The sequence below is a fragment of the Eschrichtius robustus genome, chromosome 3 (genome assembly GCF_028021215.1).
Source record: "Eschrichtius robustus isolate mEscRob2 chromosome 3, mEscRob2.pri, whole genome shotgun sequence".
NCBI classification, from domain to species: domain Eukaryota; kingdom Metazoa; phylum Chordata; class Mammalia; order Artiodactyla; family Eschrichtiidae; genus Eschrichtius; species Eschrichtius robustus.
Window position 1 is genome coordinate 119425581 of NC_090826.1, and position 25114 is coordinate 119450694.

The following is a 25114-nucleotide window of genomic DNA, read 5'->3' on the forward strand; positions in this document are numbered from 1 at the left end:
TTCTGAATTACTGGAAGGATTTGCTGTCAAAGGAACCCAGCCGTGGATCCCTTTGTGAAGTGAAGAATTATTTTGTAATGTGGAGACTCCCTCAATGATTTATGAGTTTGGTGAGTAGATGGAACATTATACTGAATGTTATTTTAAATGTATTGTGTGGAAACTTGTTATTCAAAGGTACCCAGCACTGAAAGCTTTTTCAAAGAATTATTCTGTAATGTGGATAAACATTGCATGATTTATGAGCTTGGCAAGTTCAGACATTTCTTAAAGTGGGATATACCTCTAGCACTGCTTCAGAGAAAGAGGTGGTTTTTACTAATAATCAGACCTGGGGGAAAAATGAGAGCTCTACTATCCGTAAGTTACAGTCACTTCAAGGGGCCTTGGGAGAAACAAAGAACTCAAACTTTCTGTTTTGTTAAGGCAAGAAATCCGAAGGGTTGCCTGCTTTGCTTACTTTCCTTATCACCGAGGGGGAATGATGGGGCTATTTTTCCAAATAAATGCAGTTAACTATTCTAGCAACACTTATAAAAGTGTTTCTTTTTATATTTAAATCTATATCATCTATCTACCTCTCTATCATGTGTCTATTATCTCTCTCTCTCTCTATTTATCTATCTACCATCTATCAGTCCTATAGTAGAAAACAGACACTGTAGTAGGGCTTGTGTTTTGGAGCACAGAAAGCTGTTACTCCATTAGTACAGAGATCCTCATACCCTGAGATGTCTGGGTGTCTGAGTTAGGGGAGAGACCTTAGCTTCCTGCTCACCCTTTCTTACTCAGTGGTTCAAAAGTCATTTCAGCACTCATCTCCCAGGGTTCGCAGCTCTATCCTCACTCACTCTCCTATTTGAGCACTAGAGTAGAGCTTATTACTAGGGATGTGGTCTGACTTTCCCCCACTCCAGCTTTATTGAGATATAATTGACATATATCATTATGTAAGTTTAAGGTGTACAGCGTGTTGATTTGATACACTTATATATTGCAAAATGATGATCACCATAGCATTAACTAGCACTTTCATCCTGTCCCATAATTACCATTTCCTTTTTGTAGTAAGAACATTTAAGATCTACGCTTCGGTACAAAATATAGTATTATTAGCTATAATCACTATGCTGTGCATTAGATCCCCAGAACTTATTCATCTTATAACTGGAAGTTTGTACCCTTTGATCAATATCTCTCCATTCCACCCCACCCCCAGCCCCTGGTAACCACCACTCTACTTTCTGATTCTCTGAGTTCGGCTTTTTTAGATTCCACATATAAGTGATAGCATAAAGTAGGAAATGGTCTGACTTTTTAAGGCAGCTGGAAAAGAGGAGTTTGGTACTGCCTCAGCTGTGTATAACCTGGAGCTGCAGGAGACACGGGACTGACCAGGAGCGAGCCCTATCTGTGTGAAGTCTGCACAGAATGGGATGGTATCAGGCAGGATGTGCTGATGACTCGCTCTTAAACCATGATGTGGCCCTGGCTGTGTTTCAGAAAGAGGCCTTTGAAGCTCACCCAAGTACAGAAATAACTTGTAAGAAGTTTTTTTGTATTTTGTTTTTAAATGATGTTTAATTTTGTTTATTTATTTATTTATTTATGGCTGTGTTGGGTCTTCGTTTCTGTGCGAGGGCTTTCTCTAGTTGCGGCAAGTGGGGGCCACTCTTCATCGCGGTGCGCGGGCCTCTCACTATCGCGACCTCTCTTCTTGCGGAGCACAGGCTCCAGACGCGCAGGCTCAGTAGTTGTGGCTCATGGGCTTAGTTGCTCCGCGGCATGTGGGATCTTCCCAGACCAGGGCTCGAACCCATGTCCCCTGCATTGGCAGGCAGACTCTCAACCACTGAGCCACCAGGGAAGCCCCAATTTGTAAGAAGTTTGATTCTAGGTTCTTTTTAAAAAAATTCCTGATAATTTCTGGCTGCGGCTGTCACACTCCCATCTGCCTAACCTTCCATTTACTTCCTGGTTTTTCTGATGGCTTTGACCCATGGCCTGTCTAAACCTGGTGTGGGCAGTCCTGAGATGGAGAGTCAATCATCTCCCATCGGATCTGGGAGGTCCTGAGTCATGGCTCCTTTGGAGTCAGTTTGGAGTGTTCATCCAGCTTGGCTAGGGCAGGGGATTTTGACTGTGAAGCGGGAAGTGGGGTTTTCATTACACAGGACGTATCCTCTCTGAGCTATATAGTCATTGACATTCCTTGGAAACTATTGGGCTGTGGGTGAAGTAACACTGGCCGTGGAGTCAGAGGAACTGGAAGAGTTTTAACTCTGTCTCTAGTTTTGTGACCCAGGCAAGTTAGAATTAATCTGATTTTGATGTAGGGAGAAGCAAGATCCCTAACCTTAAATGACTCACAGTCTGGCTTGAAAGACAGAGAGAACTGTAATTCAGCATGGTGAGTGGGAACCAGCAGCCAGACCAGGTAAGTCTGCCTAGGCTGTGGGTGAAGTGACTTAGGGACTCACTTTCCTGCTTTGTAAAGGCAGGTGGTAATCTCTCCTTTCAGGCTTATTGTAAGGCTTGATGATTATGCATTTTGTAGGTAGGTACTAAGGGGCAGGCGTTCTAAAAAAAGAAAGGTATAAGTAGCAACTCTCAACCTCTTTTTCTTTTGCTTCTCTACTTATCTGCAAGATATACTAATCAATAATATCTCTCAATACTGCAAGTGATTCTCAAAATATAAGACAGGTTCACCCAATACCTTGAACCTGTGGGATATGCATGGTTGGTTGGAAAGCACCCTCGAGATTCTGATAGACTGCCCCCAGGAATTTTTTTTTTGTCAGAGAAACCAATGTGAATGACATTAACAGGGAACATATTTTCTTTGTTAAAATCAAAACATCGCAAATAAGGCTAGAGTTTCCCTTTGATCACCATTTCCAATCTCCCCTGCCAAACACTGTGATCTCTGAGGGAACTACTATTATCAGCATTTGCCTTCTAAGGTTCCTTGCTCTATCCTCACATACCAACCTATTTGAGCACTAGAGTGTGCACTAGATTAAAGCTTGTTATCAGCATGGTGTTTAACTTTCTAGATCTTTTATGTACATATAAATGTATGTGAATGTGTGTGTATATATCCATACAAGTATATAGTGTGCTTCATATAAATCTTGAAACCTGCTTGTTCACCTAAAACCCATGTCATGGACATCTAACCATGCAATTACATGTGGCTCTAACTCATACTTTTAAGCTATTGCATAGTATTTCATAGCAGGAATATGCCACAGTTTATAGTACTCCCTTATTGATAGAAAATTTCCCAAGTTTTGTTATTTAAAAAAAATATTGTACCCACAGTGTTCAAGGGTTCCAATTTCTCCACACTCTTGTCTACATTTATTGTCCTTCATTTTTTTTTTTTCTTTTTTGATAATAGCCATCATGACAGATGTGAGGTGATATCTCATTGTGGTTTTGATTTGTATCTCCTGATGATTAGCAGTGTTGAGCATTTTTTCGTATCTGTTGGCCATTTGCATGTCTTCTTTGGAGAAATGTCCATTCAAGTCCTTAGCCCATTTTAAGGAATTTTATTAGGTTTTTTTTGGTTGTTTTTGTTTTTTTGTTTGTGTGGGTGTTTCTTTTTTTTCTTTTTTGCTATTGAGTTATATGAGTTCCTTATATATTTTGTATATTAATCACTTATTATATTGTTTGCAAACACTTTCTCCTTTTCTGTAGGTTGCCTTTTCATTCTGTTGATTGTTTGCTCTGCAAAAGCTTTTTGGTTTGAGGTAGTTTCACTTGTTTATTTTTGTTTGTGCTGCCAGAACATTTGGAGTCATATCAATGTAGTCATTTCCAAGGCCACTGTCATGAAGCTTTTCCTCTGTGTTTTCTTCTAGAAGTTTAACGTTTCAGGTCTCACATTTAAGTCTTTAATTCACTTTGAGTTGATTTTTGTGTATGGTGTAAGATAAGGGTTCAATTTCATTCTTTTGCATGTGGGTATCTAGTTTTCTAAATACAATTTATTTAAGAGTCTCATTTTTCCCCATTATATATTTTTGGCATCCTTCTTGAAGATCAGTTGGCCACAGCCTCTATGGAAAACAGTATGGAGATTCCTCAAAAATTAAATATAGAACTACCACATGACCCAGCAATCCCACTTCTGGGTATTTATCCAAGATAGTTAAAATCAGAATCTTGAAGAAATATTAGCACTCCCATGTTCATTGTAGCATTATACACAATAGTCAATATGTGGCAATAAACTAAATGTTGACAAATGAATGGATAAAGAAAATGTAGTTTCTACATACAATGGAATATTATTTAGCCTTAAAAAAGCAAATTTTGCAATATGCAACAACATGGATGAACCTTGAGGACAATATGTTAAGGGAAATAAGTCAGTCACAGAAAGACAAATAGTACATGATACCAATTATGTCAAATTCATAGAATTAATGAGTGAAACAGTGGTTGCCAGGGGCTAAGGGGAGGAGGAAATAGAGAGTTAATCAACAGGCATAAAGTTTCAGTTAAGCAAGATGAGTAGGTTCCGGAGATCTGATGTACAACATTATACCTATAGTCAACAATAATGTGTTGCACACTTAAAAATTTGTTGAGGCATGAATGGATTAAATGCTCCAACCGAAAGACACAGGCTTGCTGAATGGATACAAAAACAAGACCCATATATATGCTGTCTACAAGAGACCCACTTCAGACCTAGGGACACATACAGACTGAAAGTGAGGGGATGGAAAAAGATTCCATGCAAATGGAAATCAAAAAAAGCTGGAGTAGCAATACTCATATCAGATAAAATAGACTTTAAAATAAAGAATGTTACAAGAGACAAGGAAGGACACTACATAATGATCAGGGGATCAATCCAAGAAGAAGATATAACAATTATAAATATATATGCACCCAACATAGGAGCACCTCAATACATAAGGCAACTGCTAACAGCTATAAAAGAGGAAATCGACAGAAACACAATAATAGTGGGGGACTTTAACACCTCACTTACACCAATGGACAGATCATCCAAAATGAAAATAAATAAGGAAACAGAAGCTTTAAATGACACAATAGACCAGATAGATTTAATTGATATATATAGGACATTCCATCCAAAAACAGCAGATTACACGTTCTTCTCAAGTGCACATGGAACATTCTCCAGGATAGATCACATCTTGGGTCACAAATCAAGCCTCAGTAAATTTAAGAAAATTGAAATCATATCAAGCATCTTTTCTGAACACAATGCTATGAGATTAGAAATGAATTACAGGGAAAAAACCGTAAAAAACACAAACACATGGAGGCTAAACAATACATTACTAAATAACCAAGAGATCACTGAAGAAATCAAAGAGGAAATCAAAGAATACCTAGAGACAAATGACAATGAAAACACGACAACCCAAAACCTATGGGATGCAGCAAAAGCAGTTCTAAGAGGGAAGTTTATAGCTATATAAGCCTACCTCAAGAAACAAGAAAAATCTCAAATAAACAATCTAACCTTACACCTAAAGGAACTAGAGAAAGAAGAACAAACAAAACCCAAAGTTAGCAGAAGGAAAGAAATCATAAAGGTCAGAGCAGAAATAAATGAAATAGAAACAAAGAAAACAATACAAAGATCAATACAACTGAAAGCTAGTTCTTTGAGAAGATAAACAAAATTGATAAACCATTAGCCAGACTCATCAAGGAAAAGAGGGAGAGGACTCAAATCAATAAAATTAGACATGAAAAAGGAGAAGTTACAACAGACACCGCAGAAATACAAAACATCCTAAGAGACTACTACAAGCAACTTTATGCCAATAAAATGGGCAACCTGGAAGAAATGGACAAATTCTTAGAAAGGTATAACCTTCCAAGACTGACCCAGGAAGAAATAGAAAATATGAACAGACCAATCACAAATAATGAAATTGAAACTGTGATTAAAATTCTTCCAACAAACAAAAGTCCAGGACCAGATGGCTTCACAGGTGAATTCTATCAAACATTTAGAAAAGAGCTAACACCCATCCTTCTCAAACTCTTCCAAAAAATTACAGAGGAAGGAACACTCCGAAACTCATTCTATGAGGCCACCATCACCCTGAAACCAAAACCAGACAAAGATAATACCAAAAAAGAAAATTACAGACCAATATCACTGATGAATATAGATGCAAAAATCCTCAACAAAATACTAGCAAACAGAATCCAACAACACATTAAAAGGATCATACACCATGATCAAGTGGGATTTATCCCAGGGATGCAAGGACTCTTCAATATATGCAAATCAATCAATGTGATACACCGTATTAACAAATTGAAGAATAAAAACCATATGATCATCTCAATAGATGCAGAAAAAGCTTTTGACAAAATTCAACACCCATTTATGATAAAAACTCTCCAGAAAGTGGGCATAGAGAGAACCTACCTCAACATAATAAAGGCCATATATGACAAACCCACAGCAAACATCATTGTCAATGGTGAAAAACTGAAAGCATTTCCTCTAAGATCAGGAACGAGACAAGGATGTCCACTCTCACCACTATTATTCCACATAGTTTTGGAAGTCCTAGCCATGGCAATCAGAGAAGAAAAAGAAAGAAAAGGAATACAAATTGGAAAAGAAGAAGTAAAACTGTCACTCTTTACAGATGACATGATACTATATAAAGGGAATCCTAAAGATGCCACCGGAAAACTACTAGAGCTCATCAATGAATTTGGTAAAGTTGAAGGATACAAAATTAATGCACAGAAATCTCTTGCATTCCTATACACTAATGATGAAAAATCTGAGAGAGAAATTAAGGAAACACTCCCATTTACCGTTGCAAAAAAAAGAATAAAATACCTAGGAATAAACCTACCTAGGGAGACAAAAGGCCTGTATGCAGAAAACTATAAGACACTGATGAAAGAAATTAAAGATGATACAAACAGATGGAGAGACATACCATGTTCTTGGATTGGAAGAGTCAACATTTTGAAAATGACTATACTACCCAAAGCAATCTACAGATTCAATGCATTCCCTATCAAATTACCAATGGCATTTTTTACAGAACTAGAACAAAAAGTCTTAAAATTTGTATGGAGACACAAAACACCCCGAATAGCGAAAACAGTCTTGAGGGAAAAAAACGGAGCTGGAGGAATCAGACTCCCTGACTTCAGACTATACTACAAAGCTACAGTAATCAAGACAATATGGTACTAGCACAAAAACAGAAACATAGATCAATGGAACAAGATAGAAAGCCCAGAGATAAACCCACGCACCTATGGTCAACTAATCTATGACAAAGGAGGCAAGGATATATAATGGAGAAAAGACAGTCTCTTCAATAAGTGGTGCTGGGAAAACTGGACAGCTACATGTAAAAGAATGAAATTAGAACACTCCGTAACACCATACACAAAAATAAACTCAAAATGGATTAGAGACCTAAATGTAAGACCGGACACTATAAAACTCTTAGAGGAAACATAGGAAGAACACTCTTTGACATAAATCACAGCAAGATCTTTTTTTGGTCCACCTCCTAGAGTAATGGAAATAAAAACATAAATAAACAAATGGGACCTAATGAAACTTAAAAGCTTTTGCACAGCAAAGGAAACCATAAACAAGACCAAAAGACAACCCTCAGAATGGGAGAAAACATTTGCAAACAAATCAATGGACAAAGGATTAATCTCCAAAATATATAAACAGCTCATGCAGTTCGATATTAATAAAACAAACAACCCAATCCAAAAATGGGCAGAAGACCTAAATAGACATTTCTCCAAAGAAGACATACAGATGGCCAAGAAGCACATGAAAAGCTGCTCAGCCTCACTAATTATTAGAGAAATGCAAATCAAAACTACAATGAGGTATCACCTCACACCAGTTAGAATGGGCACCATCAGAAAATCTACAAACAACAAATGCTGGAGAGCGTGTGGAGAAAAGGGAACCCTCTTGCACTGTTGGTGGGAATGTAAATTGATACAACCACTATGAAGAACAGTATGGAGATTCCTTAAAAAACTAAAAATAGAACTACCATATGATCCAGCAATCCCACTACTGGGCATGTACCCAGAGAAAACCATAATTCAAAAAGACACATGCACCCCAATGTTCATTGCAGCACTATTTACAATAGCCAGGTCATGGAAGCTACCTAAATGCCCATCGACAGACGAATGGATAAAGAAGATTTGGTACATATATACAATGGAATATTACTCAGCCATAAAAAGGAATGAAATTGGGTCATTTTTTGAAACGTGGATGGATCTAGTGACTGTCATACAGAGTGAAGTAAGTCAGAAAGAGAAAAACAAATATCGTATATTAACGCATATCTGTGGAACCTAGAAAAATGGAACAGCTGAACTGGTCTGCAGGGCAGAAATTGAGACACAGATGTAGAGAACAAACATAAGGACACCAAGGGGGGAAAGCGGCGGAGGGGTGAGGGGGGTGGTGTGATGAATTGTGCGATTGGGATTGACATGTATACACTGATGTGTGTACAATTGATGACTAAAAAGAACCTGCTGTATAAAAAAATAAGTAAAATTAAATTTAAAAAGTTTTAAAAATAAAAAGAAAAAAATAAAAATTTGTTGAGGGAAGGTCATATTAATTGTTCTTACTGTAATAAAATAAAATTTTTAAAAATATTGCAAAGTACTTCTTTGTGCCTACCTCATTGTGCAAATATGTAAATCTTTCCCTAGGGTAAATTATAAGTGGAACGTATGAATCAGAGTCTATATATATGTTTTAATTTAAATTATCTTTTAATTTGTACACCCAGTGGCAGAGTATGAGAGTATCTATTTCTCCACACTACTGCCAAATTTCATAGTTTCACACAAAATTTTTGCCAATCTGATGGATAAAATTGGTATTCAACTACTGCTTTAATGTTTGTCTTTCTGAGTCTAGTGAGGTTGAGTGCTTTTAGATGTTTACTGGCATTATATTTTTCCTCTGTTAAATGCTTTTTATTGATTTGGCCCATTTTTCTAGTGGTTTTTAAAAAAATGATTTATAGAGGTTATTTATTTATACCAGAAAAATACATACACATTGTTTTGTTCTAAAATTTCAAATATTTATCTTAGCCTGTTGTTTGTCTATTAAGTTTATGATGTCATTTACCTCAAAGATGTTTTGAATTTTGATGAAAAAATTTATCATTCTTTTCATTTGTGGATTTTGCTTTCTCTGTCTCATTTATGCAGGTTTTCCTTTAGCTCACAGCAGATTTTCAATATTTTCCAAAAATAATTTTATAGTTCTATTTTTACATTTTGGGCTCTTTATTTTTGTGTGAGATATGAAGATACCTTTATTTGTTTTTGAAAATGCTATTGAATCATCTGAAACTCTTCACTGATTCTAAATGCCCCTTTTCTCATATAGAAAGTTCCCACTTATATATGAGTTTTTTCTTGTGTATATGAGTATTGTCTATTCTCTTCATTGTTCTATTTATCTATTTCTTTGTCAATCCTGTATTTAGGGAGGCCTTTCCTGACCACCTTACCTGAAATAGCCCTCATCCATTCTCCATCACATTACAGCATTTTATTGTCTTCTTGGCATGTATATCTCTTTAGGTTTCTTATTTATTTACTTGTTTGCTTGTGTGTTATAAGCTCCATGATGACAGGGGTCTTCACTGCCTTTTTTAGCACCTAGAACAGCACCTAATAGACTTTCAGAAAATAGTTGCTGAACGAATGAATGAAGGCCAATGACTTTTTATTTTTATTTTTAAGGTTTGAATAAATTTTTTTCAAAGGAATTTGCACTGTTAACCAAAGAAGTGGGTAGAGAAGGACCTTTTATCTTCTTGAAATTCTTCCATGTATGTTTATGGATTCTATTCACATGTCACATTGCTTAAATATTGAACCTTTGGAAAAATTCATTCAAAGAGGCAGTAAAGGGTGATGTCGGTTTATTATAAACTTTGGAGATACTTCCTTTTAGGGTATGGAATTTGGAATAGCCAGATACAATCACTGAGTATGTGGCTCAAGACAATCATTAATTCATTCTGCAACTATTTATCCAGCACTCTGGTAAGTGCTGGGAATGCAATGGTGAGTAAAATAAACATGGAGCTTATGGGGGTGCAGACACTAATAAGACAACCACAACAACGAATATACAATTATAAATTATGATCATTTCTACGTAGAAGAATTATAAGATTCTTTCAGTGCCTGTACAATCAAGGGGGTAAGAGAATATTTCACTGAGGAAGTAACCATTGAATGGAGATTTGAACCAGATGAAGAGAGGAACAGAGGCCCTGAGGTGGTAGGAAATGGCCCAGATGAACAGAGGCCCTGAGGTGGTAGGAAATGAAAGAAAAAAATGAAAGAAGTCTGAAAGTAGCTAAATAGAAATGTTGAGCAGGAGTATAGCTCTGGTGACGTAGCAGAGGCCAGATCAAAGGAGAGTGTGGTTTTTTAAGGAACCGCCATACTGTTCTCCATAGTGGCTGTACCATATGACCCAGCAATCCCACTACTGGGCATATACCCTGAGAAAACCATAATTCAAAAAGAGTCATGTACCAAAATGTTCATTGCAGCTCTATTTACAATAGCCAGGACATGGAAGCAACCTAAGTGTCCATCAACAGGTGAATGGATAAAGGAGATGTGGCACATATACACAATGGAATATTACTCAGCCATAAAAAGAAACAAAATTGAGTTATTTGTAGTGAGGTGGTTGGACCTAGAGTCTGTCATACAGAGTGAAGTAAGTCAGAAAGAGGAAAACAAATACTGTATGCTAACACATATATATGGAATCTAAGAAAAAAAAAAAAAAAAGGTCATGAAGAACCTAGGGGTAAGATGGGAATAAAGACACAGACCTACTAGAGAATGGACTTGAGGATATGGGGAGGGGGAAGGGTAAGCTGTGACAAAGTGAGAGAGTGGCATGGACATATATACACTACCAAACGTAAAATAGATAGCTAGTGGGAAGCAACTGCATAGCACAGGGAGATCAGCTCAGTGCTTTGTGACCACCTAGAGGGGTGGGATAGGGAGGGTGGGAGGGAGGGAGATGCCAGAGGGAAGAGATATGGGAACATATGTATATGTATCACTGATTCACTTTCTTACAAAGCAGAAACTAACACACCATTGTAAAGCAATTATACTCCAATAAAGATGTTAAAAAAAAAAAAAGAGAGTGTAGTATAATGACAAACAAAGAGAAAAACAAAATAAACAACAACAAAAGGACCTAAGTGGATTTTCGAGTAATACAAACCCTGGGTTCATGTATGAGTTTTGGTGCCTATCAGCTGTGTAACCAGATCAGTTTTAACCTCTTCCTCCTCAATTACCTTACTGATGAAAACAAACCTCATTGGGTTACTGTGAATATTACATGAGATAGTCCTTGGCACGTGTTAGATATCCATGGTATAGTTATAGTACTCCTAGGTTTGTTAATGGTTCTTTTGTGTTTGTTAGCTGCTGGACACCCTAATTTTAAGCAAACAAAGCAGAAATAATCACTGGTATTGGAGATTCACAGCCTGCAACCAAGTAAGTGTTTCCAAAAGAAAGTTCAGTGAACACTTTTGGAGCAACTTGTGAATCCTTAGTTCAGTTAAAAACTGTTTTTGAGCACCTCCTTTGTACGAGATATAATGTATTCTTTTGGAGATACAAGAATGAGTCATTTTGAAGCTAATGATTAAACGGGTAATTTTATAACAATGTTATGGAGGATCTAATAGAAGGAAATTCAGTGTGTGAAGGGAATGAGGTGTAGGAGACAGTCCTTGAAGAAGGAACCACTGGGGAAGGTCGTGGAGGGGAGAAAGTAATGGCCAAGAACCCACAAGGAAGGTGTCATGAAAGAGAATTGTAGCACTCTTCTTCAAAAGGCTGCTAAGAGAGGGTGGTTACCCAAGGCAGTGCTCGCAAGGCTGAATGGCTGCTCACAAGGAGCTCAGATCTTTGTAGAAGGACATCCTGGATCATGGTCATGGGTTAGTGCTAGACTACAGCCAAGATCAATGTCTCCAAGGTCTGCCTGTGTGTTTCTTTTCTGAGCATGTTTGTTTGTGGACTCATTTATAGAAACACAGTGTTCCTGCTGCTGGCAGTGAGTAGGCACTGAGACATATTTTATCTCTCCAAAACAATGCCATGAAATTATGATCATCACCCTTTTGTTGTCTGTGGATCACTTGCCCCTGCCCCCTACCATGACGCCCCTTTAGTCTTTTGTGTTTGATTAGTTTTTGGCACCATCCCCTTCAGGCAGAACTATCTGAATACCTATGTTTTTTTCTTACCACTTTGGGTGGGTCAGAGTTCTACTGCCTAGAAAACATCATAGAAAGCTCCTATTTCCTCAAAAAAGTGTCTTAGCTATGTCATCCTATTATTTACTCTATTCCCATTATTGCCCATTAAAATCTTATTCATCCTTCAAGAATCTGATCAGATGCTGATTTCCTCATGAAACCTTTTCTGATCACTCAAGCTTAAAGGGATTTTGTCTCCCTTTATAATTTTGTTTTACATATTTTTTCTAACAGTGGATCCAGTGTCTGTTGACTATTAGTGTTACCTGGAAGAGACTTTCTTTTTTAAATAAACTTTATTCTTGAACAGTGTTATATTTACAGAATCATTGCAAAGATGGTACATAGATTTCCTATTTACCCACTACCCAGTTTCCCCTATTATTAACATCTTACATTAGTGTAGTACATATGTCGTAGTTAATGAACCAATATTGACACATCATTATTAACTAAAGTCTCTACTTTATTCAGATTTCCTCAGTTTTCCCCAAATGTCCTTTTTTTGTTCCAGGATCCCATCCAGGATGTCACATTACATTTAGTCGTCCTGTCTTCTTTGTCTCCCTTAGCTGTGTCGGTTTCCCAGGCTTCCTAATCTTGGGTGACCATGACAGTTTTGAGCATTATGTATCAGGAATTTTGTAGAATTTCCCTCAATTGGGATTTGTCTGATGTGTTTCTCATGATTAGGCTGGAGTAATGGGTTTTTGGGAAAAAGACCACAGAGGCTAAGTGCCATTCTCATCACATCATATCAAGGATACATACTATCAGTGTGACTTATCAAAGTTGATGCTAACCTTGATCATCTGGCTTGAGGTAGTGTTTGTCATGTTTCTCTACTGAAAAATTACCTTCTCCATTTCCATACTATACTCTTTGAAGAAAGTCACTGTGTACAGCTCACACTTAAGGAGTCGGGGGTGGGGAAGTGAGAGGGGTGGTCATGCACCACCTCTTTAAGAGTAGAGAGTATCTACATAAATTATTTAGAATTCTTTTGCATGAGAAATTTGTCTACTCTCCTCCATTTGTTTATTCAATCATTTATTTATATCAACATGGACTTGTAAATATTTATTTTATATCTTGAGTTATAATCCAATACTACTTTATTCATTTTGTTGCTTAAGTTGTTCCAGCTTTGGCCACTGGGAACTCCTTCTGTTGGCTCCGTGTTCCTTTGCCATATCCCCATCATTTTTGTGTATGCTTTCTCAATTTGGGGCACTAAAAATTCTCCAGGCTCATCTGGCACTAAAAGATTCTCCAAGATCATCGTATTTCCTGCCCCAGTCCTGGAATTAGCAGTTTCTCCAAGGAACCCTGGTTCCTTTTATTGGATAATGGTATTAGAAGTCAAGATCTGGGTACTAGGTTTGCTCATTGCTCTTGGGGTGTCATTGCTTCTAGGCCCTCTTACCTTATATAGCAAGGAGGTAGATATATGTGTGTGTGTACTGTGTGTACACATATCTATAAATATTTCCATATGTGACCATCTATATCTCTATTAAGCTAAATGTGAGTTCATGCTGATGTCTCAACTCTAATCCATTAATAACATGGATTATTCTGGGGGAGCTTAAAAATACAGAATTTCAGGTATCATTCCAGAGCTAATAAATTAGGATAAATATTGACCTTACATCTTTTGAAAGGCAAACACATTAACGTCATTGAATGTTTTTCTTGGTTTAATACTGGAATCAATCTTAAAATTATGAAAACAATGTAAATGTAAGTTTTACTTTATCACCATTCACAATTTGGGTAAGTATTTATCTTACTAAAACTTTGTTACCCACCTATAGTTTGGCTAATTTTAATTCCATGAGTATATGATCTAATAGAGTTTGAAAATTCTTATATTACATAACTATTGAATGTCCCAGAGTCTGAAAATTCTTATAGTATGTGACTATTGAATGTCCCATTCAAGTATTAAAATCCGTGATTTAAAGTTCTGAATATAGAAATAAACACTGTAAGAACACAAAGATGCAAGCTGTGTTCATTCATGTCGAAAGTAACTGCCTCACTCATTTCCTCTCCTTGTCTTTCTTGTTTTCCCGCATTTTTGGTGGGCTGCAGGCTCCAGTTCCAACACCATCTTCTGAGATGATCCTGATTCCCAGAATGCCCTTGGTGCTGCTCCTGCTGCTGCCTATCTTGAGTTCTGCAAAAGCTCAGGTTAACCCAGGTAACACAGCCATTGCTCAGCCCCACGCTGGAAGACAGCTGAACACTCAAGCCCATCAATGTTCATCTTGGGAAAGGCACTGCTAAGGGGCCCAAAAGGTCATTCCTCCCTCCCTTTTTTTCCCTCCATGGTGAAACCTGGCCATAGCAGGAACAGAAATTACTATACTCTCTCTATGACATGTTGAATATTGTGAAAGGGCTTCTTATATGGAGTAGGGTAGAATAAAAGGAAAATTTTAAAAAATGGGAAATGGAAGAAGCAAACATTTGCTTCTTCATCTTCTGGGATACTGAAGGAGAGAATTTTTAGATGGCTTGGAGAAATTCTGCAGGTTGGTTTTCTAGTTATGTTTGGCTGTCTGAGGCCTGTATTTTACTTGGATGTCATGTTATGCTTTGGGGACCCTGGTCTTGTAGGATCTCAGGCAGTTTCTCTTTCCTACAGGGTGTGGCCATGCTCAAAAATAGGTATGTTAGTCCCCTTCCCCCAATTTTTAAAATCACACGTATATTTTAACTTTAAATTGAACTATACAATTGTATCACTTGTCTATTACCATAGTAATGCCGCATAACAACTTATGCAAAATTGGTGATTTAGTCTGGTCTTTGTTGGACTATTCTTCTGGTCTCTTCTGGATTCATGCACATATCTGGGAGTAAGCTGGTTATTGGCTCATTGAGGATGGCCTTAGCTCTGACAACTGGGGCAACTTTGCTGTGCTCTCTTCCAGCAGATTAGTATAGATATGTTTTAATGGAAATTGCACAGCAGCTAGAGCAGAAAGGGAAACATGTAGCATGTTTCAAGCCAGTGCTTGAGTCATATTCTCTGAGATATCATTGTCCAAAGCAAGTCACGTGGCCAAGCCCAGAGTCAGAGTGGAGAGCACAAAAAATTACACAGGGAAGGTCTGAATACCTTCAGGGAAGGGAAGTGTGAAGGGTTGAAGTCATTTTTTTCATTTTGCCACAAATATAAATATAGGAAAGTAGATATAGCATAAGTGCTCAATTTGATGAATTCTACAAACTGAGCACATCCATCTAAGCAGTATCCAGATTAAGAAACAGAACTGTACCAGCACTTCAGAAGCTCTCCTCACACTCTCTTTCAGTCACTTTTCCCCACCCTCACCCCAAGGGTAGTCATTATTTTGTTTTCTAACAACATAAATTCATTCTTCCTGTTTTTGTACTTTATATAAGTGGAGTCATCTTTTGTGTCTGGCTTCTTTCATTCAATATTTTGTTCATGATATTCATCCATATCATTGCATGCAGTTGGTGAATGTTTCCATTGTTGTATATTATTATTTTATTTGAATATTTTATTATTCAGTCTACTGTGGATGGGAATTTGGATCATTTCCAGTTTGAGCTCATTATGAATAAAGCTCCTGTAACCCTTCTTGTAAAGGTCTTTTGATAGAGGTATATACTCAAGTCAAAAGACTTGAGTATATACCTAGAAGTGACTTATATGTTTCATATAATCTGTTTCTCTACATGTGGCCAAAGAGTTTTCCAAAGTGATTTTACCAATATAACACCCCATGGCAGTGTATGAGCATTCCAGTGGCTTCATTCTATATTTGGATTCCTGAGGGCATTTTCATTTCCTCTTCTTCATATAGCATGAGTGTACATTTGTGAAATTCTCACCTTACTACTTTCTTATAATAAGCTTAGTTGGTGCATCTCAGATCTGAACTTTGACACCATTCTTTCATTTTTCTGCTTTGTATTCCTCTCACCTAGTTGAAGTCTGGTTGCCTCCTACTACATTTACCAAGCCCAGTGTCATTCCCCCTGCTTTGGTCTCCAAGGAAGAGTTGCTGTGAATGCACAGAATGGTAGGATGTTTTGGTGCTTGGCACACTCATAGAGACTGGTATGACATGAGGCTATTTAAATGACTAAACCAAAAGAGCTAGCCATCTGTGTTTGACAACATTGCTGTAGCCCTGGAACAGAAAACAGGCTGTTTGAAGACAGCAAGCAGTTATCTTTAAAACATTTTCCCCCATTCCTGGCATCAACTATTTCTACTGGCTCTTTCTGCCAAGGAAAAAGAAATAAAGGTCTTGACTTGCAAAGATCTTTATAGGAACATGGAATATTTGAGGTATGTTGAGGGGATAATACTTCCCTCTACCATTTCTGGTATTTTACCAAGTTAAGCTGGAGACAAGCAATGGGAAGCAGTGAGTCTAGTCACAAAGCTTGGGGCTCATGGAGGCTTAGGGCTCGCACACACTGATGAACTCAGAGTAGGTACATAATAAATGCATGTTGATTTAAGGATGACTTTTCAGAAGTCCTTATTGGTGTCACCGAAGGACTGAAAGTAATAGAGTAAATTCTTGGCCAGTTAGATTTTCCCCACAGGCTGGCCATTTGGTATAAATAGATGAAATGTTGGAGTTAAGTCAGGAGAATTGGGTTGTAAACAAATCTTATATACAATCTATTGTTAAAATATTGAAATATGTTTTAATGGATTATTAAGTGTAAATATTGTTTGGCAAATAGTAACTGGGCTAAGTATTAAATTCAATTAATATATAAAGTCTAAAACAAACACTGATTTAAGCTCATTTTGAAGATTTCACCATGGCCATTGGTCAGTGAGCCTTCTGTCTTAGTATGACTTATTCATAATAAGGATATTGAATATTTAAAAATATCAATCTAGACAAAGAAGCAGAAGCCAACAGAGGGAGAATAATGTTGCTATTTAGAGAAATTCTCTACAACTGAGATCATAAGTGTCCTACAGTTGCCACCCCCATGGAGGCTGCAGAGTAGTGCTAGTGTGATACAGGTCAAGGCATGAGGGCAGTTGGGCTGGTGGCTCACTGCTCTGAAGCACTGGAGTTTTGACAGTGGCAGCAAAGCAGGTAGTGGGTCAGGTGATGTTAGTAGCATTTCCAGTAGTGGTAGTGTTGAAACTGGTATTGTCACTATGGGCTGCTGTGGAAGGTTTGCAAGTCCACATGGGAAATACTGACATACAGGTGTGTGTACATAGTCTTGAAGTGTGAAAAGTGTGCCTAGCCCTCTTCTAGCTACAACAGTGCATCAGGGATTGGGACCTACTGACTGTCAGTTCAAGGAGGAAGTCATTGGAAAAGTTTGAGGCAGTTCCCTCTGTCAACATCTTGTCTCAGGAGAATCATTTAGCTATTGGCATCTGCATCAAAGAATCATACCAACAATTTCTGAACAACATTTCTACAAATCATCAAATGATTTGGATATTATTAGAACATTCTAATGAATGATTTGCAGTTCATTTGGAAAATAATATTTAACTCACTTAGAAAATTATTTTGAGAACAATCCTAGTTACAATCCCGGCTTGGTTTTTTTGTTTTTTTTTTTCATTTAATTGAAGTGTAGTTGCTGTACAATATTATAGGTGTACAATGTAGGGATTCACAATTTTTTAAGGTTATACTCCATTTATAGTTATTACAAAATAGTGCCTATATTCCCCATTTTGTACAGTATATCCTTGTAGCTTGTTTTATACCTAATAGTTTGCACCTTTTAATCCCCTACTCTCCCCTCTGGTATTGCCCCTCCCTGCTTCTCTCTCCCCTCTGGTAACCACTAGTTTGTTCTTCATATCTGTGAGTCTGCTTCTTTCTCATTATATTCACTAGTTTGTTGTAGTTTTTAGATTCCACATATAAATGATATCATACAGTATTTGTCTTTGTCTGACTTATTTCACTTAGCATAATGCCCTCCAGTTCCATTCATGTTGGTGAAATGGCAAAATTTCATTATTTTTTATGGTTGAGTAGTATTCCATTGTATATATACACCACATCTTCTTGATCCATTCATCTGTTGAAAGACATTTAGGTTGCTTCCCTTGGCTTGGTCTTAAATTAGTTGCATAACACTAAGTCATTATATTTTCCTTTGTACTTTCTTAATCCTTTCACCAGTAGTAAAATGAAGTAGGATTAGATAATGTATGAGATCCTTTGTCACAAACCTACTATGATTTAGTGGTATGGGAACTTTACTGCCCATATTGGAAGATATTGCTAGGCTTTGGGCTTGGAAACAGGGTCCCTGAACTTGCATGGCTATTCTTTGTAAGAAAGACCATTTGTCCCCAGCTCCCTGCCACTTCCCAGGCTCAAGGATCTAAAGCCTGAACTTCAGAAGAATCTTGCCTTTAAGGCTAAGCACATAGGAGATAGCTGATGAATATTTTTACAATGGAAATCCTAAAATGCTCCCTAGTGAGAAGTTGAGTCCAGAAACCCCGCCCCAGCCTAGCCTGCAGGAGCTTCATAGTACTAGAAGCCACCTTCCCTAGGGCATCTTTTTCTCTAGAGGTGGGTCCAAGAGGAAACCTTTTAGACAGAAGAAATAGCACAAGCAATGGCTGGGAGGGAGGGAGAGTACACATGCAGGGTGATGAGCGAAGGACCCAATAGGGCAGTTTGCCATCCTCCGGTAGGGTCCATGGGTCAAGAACCCTCTTTCTTAACTTGGGCTGGGGCTACTGGACGTAATAGGAGAGCCGAGGCTACCTCCATGGGAAATGGACACCTCTAGACTCCACAATGAAGTACAAGAATACGCCTGGCTTTTGAAGTTGTTTCATCAGTCACCAGGGTCAGGCTCCTCCAGAATGTATAAAACCAGTGTTTCAGTGGCCATTAAGGGTCCAGAACCTTGTGGAGTTCCAGGTAGGAGGAAGAAATAGAAGTAACCTGGTTATCCTGAAAACCTAGTCCTGAAAACCTGAAGTCCTGAGGACTCGCTCAGCCATCTAGATAACTGCTGTATGTGAAGAGCACAGGGGCAATTGGCTCCACTCTCCTGACTTGGCTTGTGACAACTACTTGTGGTTGGAAAAGGGAGAAACACCTCTTCTCCCCAACAGGCAACCCAGGCATTTAGGATTCATGGTACAGAGCCAGGGCAAGGCAATGCTGGGACTTCCCATTTCCATCCTAGATTTTCCCCTCATAGGAAGCAGGCAACTTGCTGGCAGTTCAGAGCTTTGGGGTGGGGGAGTCCTCCTTTGGTATCTGGAATGTTCCCACTTTGAAAGGAGGAACAAAGACATTAAGGGTTTGAGATTCAGAGAGGAGTTCTCCTACTGGCTCCAAATTGGTTTTCGGTTCATCCCTGTGGTTTTATTCTTTCCAGCATCAGTCCTGCATTCAGTGAGTTCTTAGGGTCTAGGGACCTAGAATCCTAGGCTATTCATGCTGCAATGAACCTTAGAAATATTTAAGTCCTTCCTTCTCATCTTACAGATAAAGGAACTGGGCGTCAAAGGGGGTGAATGATTTGTCCATGACTGCACACATAGCTAATGGCAAAGCAGGGACCCCAGGTTTCTTCCACCAGACTACCCACTCCTCTGGGAGCCATTTGAGGAAATGATCTTTCTCTAATAATCATGTGTAGCTGGGCAGCCTCATGATCTCCTTTCTGTGACTTCTGATGTACATTTATAGGGGTGAGAGGTAATTTGGGTTTGAGGGACAGCCTGAAGCCAAGGAATAGGGTAAGACAACAGGATCTTATAGAGGTCACACTTGGAACCTCGATCTTGTTAGCACACTCAGCAAGCAAGGCTAGAGCTAGAAGCCCTTCCGGACCAACTCACCCTTGCAAAGAAACCAAAGTACTGGAGATGCTCTGGTGCTTTCTGCACAGAGTTGCCCCCTTCTCCCCACTCCCTCGTCCCCCACCAAGGCTGATACCTGCTACATTACCTACACACATTTCCATACTGAAAAATCATTTTTGTTTCCCAGGGTTCTCATTATTCATTTTCTCCAGAGATGTGCTGAGAGGGTTTATGGGGCCTCAACTGTTAATCAGAATGTGGTGCTAGTTCCAGGTTTCTGAAATCAGGCCTGAGGTGCTAAGGCTGTGTGTTTGTATGTATGTGTACGTGTGTACTTTATATGGCTTGAGCAGGGCCCTGGGAAGGCACCTCCTGGGTTGAATTTCTCGTAAGTGAGCAATGCTAGCTGCTGCCCAGATTGGCTCTTTCTTGCTTGTATGTTTGTTGATCGAGTCTAGCCTCAGGGTGGCCTTTGGTATCCTTCCTGCCAGTAAAAGGATCTTTCTCTGGGGATAACAGGAACTCATTTGCCCCTTAAGCACTCTTAGTTGTGCCAAATGGGGGAAAAGAGAATGCAAATTTTGAAGAAGAATACCAACTAATATTTAATGAGCACTTAATATATTCCTGGTACCATTCTAAGTGGCGTCAACAAACTTAATCTTCACAATCATCTTATGAAGTAGGTGGTATTGTTATTCCAGTTTCACCGAGGGGAAATTGAGGCCCAGAAACATTAGGTAACTCAAGATTATAGACCTAGCCAAGTGGCAGAGCTGGGATGTGATTCTCCTCCGGGGAGCACATTCTTGACCTCTGTGCTCTACCGCCTCCTGGAGTGTTAGACTCACTGAATGTTTGTGCTACCCAATCACATCAAGTCTCCAATGTCACGCTGGCTGAGATGGTGAAGGTATGAGTGTGACCCAGAGATAAAGGAATTTGCCAGTCTCAGTGAAAAGAGGAAGGGAGAGCACTGAGCTCAAGTAAAGGCACAGAGCCACAAATAGAAAAACAAGAGGCTGGAGGTGGTTGTCACTGAGGGGTCATAGGATAAAGATGAGGTCAAGGTGTTGCCAAAAACAGGAACCACATGATTTTGGGATCCTCGGTATGTGACAAGTGCTTTCTGATCAAAGGCTTTGGCTTCACCCAGTGATAACAAAATGCTCTGCCAATGTCTTCCCTCCCAGGATGCACGTTCATTTTGCTGTAAGATTTCAACAAATATGGGATCAGGACATTCTAAAATCTAAACAAGCAATAAGCTTCTCTGGGCCCTCTTTCTAGATTGTCCCCTAAATTGGTGTTTCTTCTTGACCCTGAGGTCATATTACAGACAGCGTGGAGAGTATGTGCTGACAGCAGAGTGTGAGGACAACAAAGATGGTGAAGAGACCACGGCAGCTGAGAGATCTAGATTCTAGTTCCAGCTCTGTCACTATCTAGCTTAGTGACTTTAGTTAAATCTCTGCACCTCACTTTGCTCCCTTATAAAATGGGAAGAATAAACTCTGCTTTCTGCACTTCACAGGGTTACTATAGGGAGACCAAATGAGATAATGAAGTCAATGGGCTTTGGAAAGTTATATGCAAATATCAAGGGTTGTGATTTGTTACTTTTGGAAGAGAAGGAAATTAAAATAACCCAAACACTATAAAACAATAGTTTCTATCAAGCAGATGATGGAGGAGGAAAGAGAAAAAGTGTTCATTAGTGACTATTATCATCCCTTGTGGTCTCCAAGAGAGACTCAAATTACCTTTGGAGAATAGGGGTTTCTAACAGCCCTGAACTCCGGCCATCCTAATTCCAAGGGATTCAGGGCCGTGTGCCCAGGCTGAGCATATCCATGACGGTGTATTTTTTCTGGGGAGAATAGTGTGATTGTTGACTTAGCTCTTGGTCTTAGCCAACAGGCCTCTGAAGAGCATGGATGTGGTAAGATAGCCCTCCCAGAATTTTTCAGTGGTTTGGACACATACACAGTAAAGTAAAGCAAAAGTTAAGACATTCAAAACAATGAGGGTTTTGGAGTGGGGGGGACTTAAGTGGGAGGTGGTGAGTTGTTAAAAAGTATGCAACTTCTTTTTTTCCTGCTTCACAGATGTTTATGACTTTGGCTATTGTCTTATTTGGTGTGGTGTCGATCTCTTGTGTCCTCATGACGGACACCTATCACAGTGCTTGGCTTATAGAGGCAATCAATAAATATTTAAGGAATAAAAAGAAGGCAGGAAGGAAGGGAAGTTAAGAAGCTCCCAGGCTTCTCTGTTTTTTCTACAAAAATGGATCTAAATTATGCCATGTGAGACTTGATCTCACAAAGATGTTCAGAAGCTGAGAAGAGGCCATATGATATCATCCCTTTAAATGACGGGAGTGCAAAGCAGAAGGATGATAGACTGAAGTTCCCTGAGCTGCAGCTACTAATGTGCAGTAAAGAGGTCCAGCCTCTGATGTCCGAGGGCTGAGAGAGCCCTTCGCCTTGCAGAGGTAGAGTGCAGCCTCTGTTTATTCCTAAAAGCTTAAGGTCTCCCTCCTTTGGCCTGTGGGCAGAGTATTTTAGTGGTTATAAATAAAGAAAAATGTGCTTAAGTTTACCCAAATACGTGTAAAGCTTTTACTCTTGACTTTTCAAGGGAGGGATTCAGATTTAATCTTTTGGGTGCTGTAAGCTGTAGTCAATATATAAGGTCTAACAATGAAGAGTATCTTCTCTGTATAAGCATTGCTAACTTAAGAAATGGTTCATCCTGGCATAAGAGAAGCCCTGGCTATGGGAACAGGCTAAAACCACCTTGAGAAAGCTATAATATTAGTTTGTTTGTTTTTAGTAGGTTAGACCAATACTTAGGACTTTGCCATAGCTTTTCTTTTTTTTTTTTTTTAATTTATTTATTTTTGGCTGTGTTGGGTCTTCGTTTCTGTGCGAAGGCTTTCTCTAGTTGTGGCAAGCGGGGGCCACTCTTCATCGCGGTGCGCGGGCCTCTCACTATCGCGGCCTCTCTTGTTCCGGAGCACAGGCTCCAGACGCGCAGGCTCAGTAGTTGTGGCTCATGGGCCCAGTTGCTCCGTGGCATGTGGGATCTTCCCAGACCAGGGCTCGAACCCATGTCCCCTGCATTGGCAGGCAGATTCTCAACCACTGCGCCACCAGGGAAGCCCACCATAGCTTTTCTTATTGAGGAACTTGCTCAGTAGTGATGGATGGCTATCCTACTACTACTACAACTATACGACTAGTGCTGCTACTGCTACTACTACTACTACTGCTACAACTACTAATGATAACAGCAACAACGACATGGTATATCTATGGCTACTGGTTGTGTTTCTTGATTAAGTAAAATTAATCCTTAATTTCTTTTATGAGGATGAATCTAAATTCCTCTCTTGAAGTGCCAAGAGTAAGAAATTTACAAATACTGGGGTAAATTCAAACAAATTTTTCTTTATTTATAACCACTAAGATGTCCTGAAATTGACTTGGCCCACTTCTCTGTGAGGCTGGGTTGGTCTTCTCTTTAGAAATGTGTTTGCATCTTTGATTTTCTTAAGAGGAGGTGAACCCGAAGTCCAGATTGGCCAACAGTGAAAGCAGTTGGATCTGCCTTTACTTGGTAGGGTAGAATTTCTTCACTCTGGACAATTGGTAAGGGTATAAGCTTGGATTCTTCGTTATTCAGTGCTTTTTAAAAACTCCTGTGTTTTCTCTGTGGCCTCTCTTCCTGGTGGGTCCTGAACTCTAATCTTTGTTTTGTCAGACTCAAAAACTCAGTTCAGGCTTTCAGAGGGTTTCTCCTTAGGTTTCTCCACTGCGTCTCTACACAGCCCCATCATTTGGCAAATGTGCTGAGCAAGAAAAAAGCCGCCTGCTAGAAGGATCCCAGGTCTACTTCAAAAGCTCTTAGATTTTATCCTCTAGTGACCCTCTCACCAGTGCAAAGCCCAGAGTCAGCCTCTTGCCCTTGCCTCCAGTTGGCAAAGGGCTACACATGACTACAGAAGTTATGTCGCCTGTCAGATTCTCCCTTCTCTGAAGCTTCAGTTTCTCTGTTCTCACTACCTCAGCAGCAATCAGATGCCTTCAAGTAGATGATTTGTGAATTTTATTCAGTTCTTCCAGTTTTCCTCAGGGGGAGGGTTACTGCAAGCTACTCCATGCCACCTGGAAACAGAAATAAAATGTTCACTTTTATCTCGTTGCCGTTGTGATTCACATTAACTGATTATGCTTTGCTTTTCGAATTGGCTAGTAGGAAGCTCAGAGACAAATTTGAGGCCCATCACCAGCAAAAGGTATAGAACCAAATGTAATATTTTGGATACAAACCTTAGCTCCATCTTATCTTATTGTCCCTGCTCTCTTTCCCCTTACCCACATTTCTCCACTTATTTGTTTGTTTATTTATTTACTTAGTATCTTATACATCTTTGGAAGCCAATTCCAATCTTTTTTTTTTTTTTTTAGAATGAATCAGAGTAAAAATAGTTAAGAAAATAAATAACACCTAACTTTTATTAAATGTTACTGTTCTAAGCATTACTCTGTTCTAAACATCACTATCTAAGTACTTGACATATATAACTCATATTTCCTTACAACATTCTTATAAACAAGTACTACTATTACTGTTAAACTGAGAGGCTTAAAGTTTAATTAATCTTCCTAAGGCCATAAAATCTTTTAATTGCTTAAGAAAACGTGAATGTAATATCCCCTCTCCTTCTCCTAGATATCATTTACTGAGCCCTATTGCCTTCCAGGAAGTGTGCTACGTTCTTTCATACATTATATTAAATCTCCACAACAACCCTGCTTGGCAGGATTATTAAAAGACTAGGAAGTTGAGGTTCGGAGAGGCTTAGTAACTTGTCTTGGGGGTCCCGCAATTTGGAAATGGCAGAATCAAG

General features: G+C 38.9%; 1 protein-coding gene across 2 annotated transcripts in view; it reads left to right on the forward strand.

Annotated features, from left to right (window-relative positions):
• DDR2 (discoidin domain receptor tyrosine kinase 2) overlaps positions 1-25114 on the forward strand; it is a 159571-nt gene that overhangs the window by 82771 nt on the left and 51686 nt on the right. For both annotated transcript variants that reach the window (XM_068541173.1, XM_068541174.1), the window contains one exon: positions 14472-14580. In XM_068541173.1, coding sequence (XP_068397274.1) covers positions 14499-14580 — 82 coding nt within the window. In that variant the 5' untranslated portion in view covers positions 14472-14498. The remainder of the gene's footprint in view (positions 1-14471; positions 14581-25114) is intronic.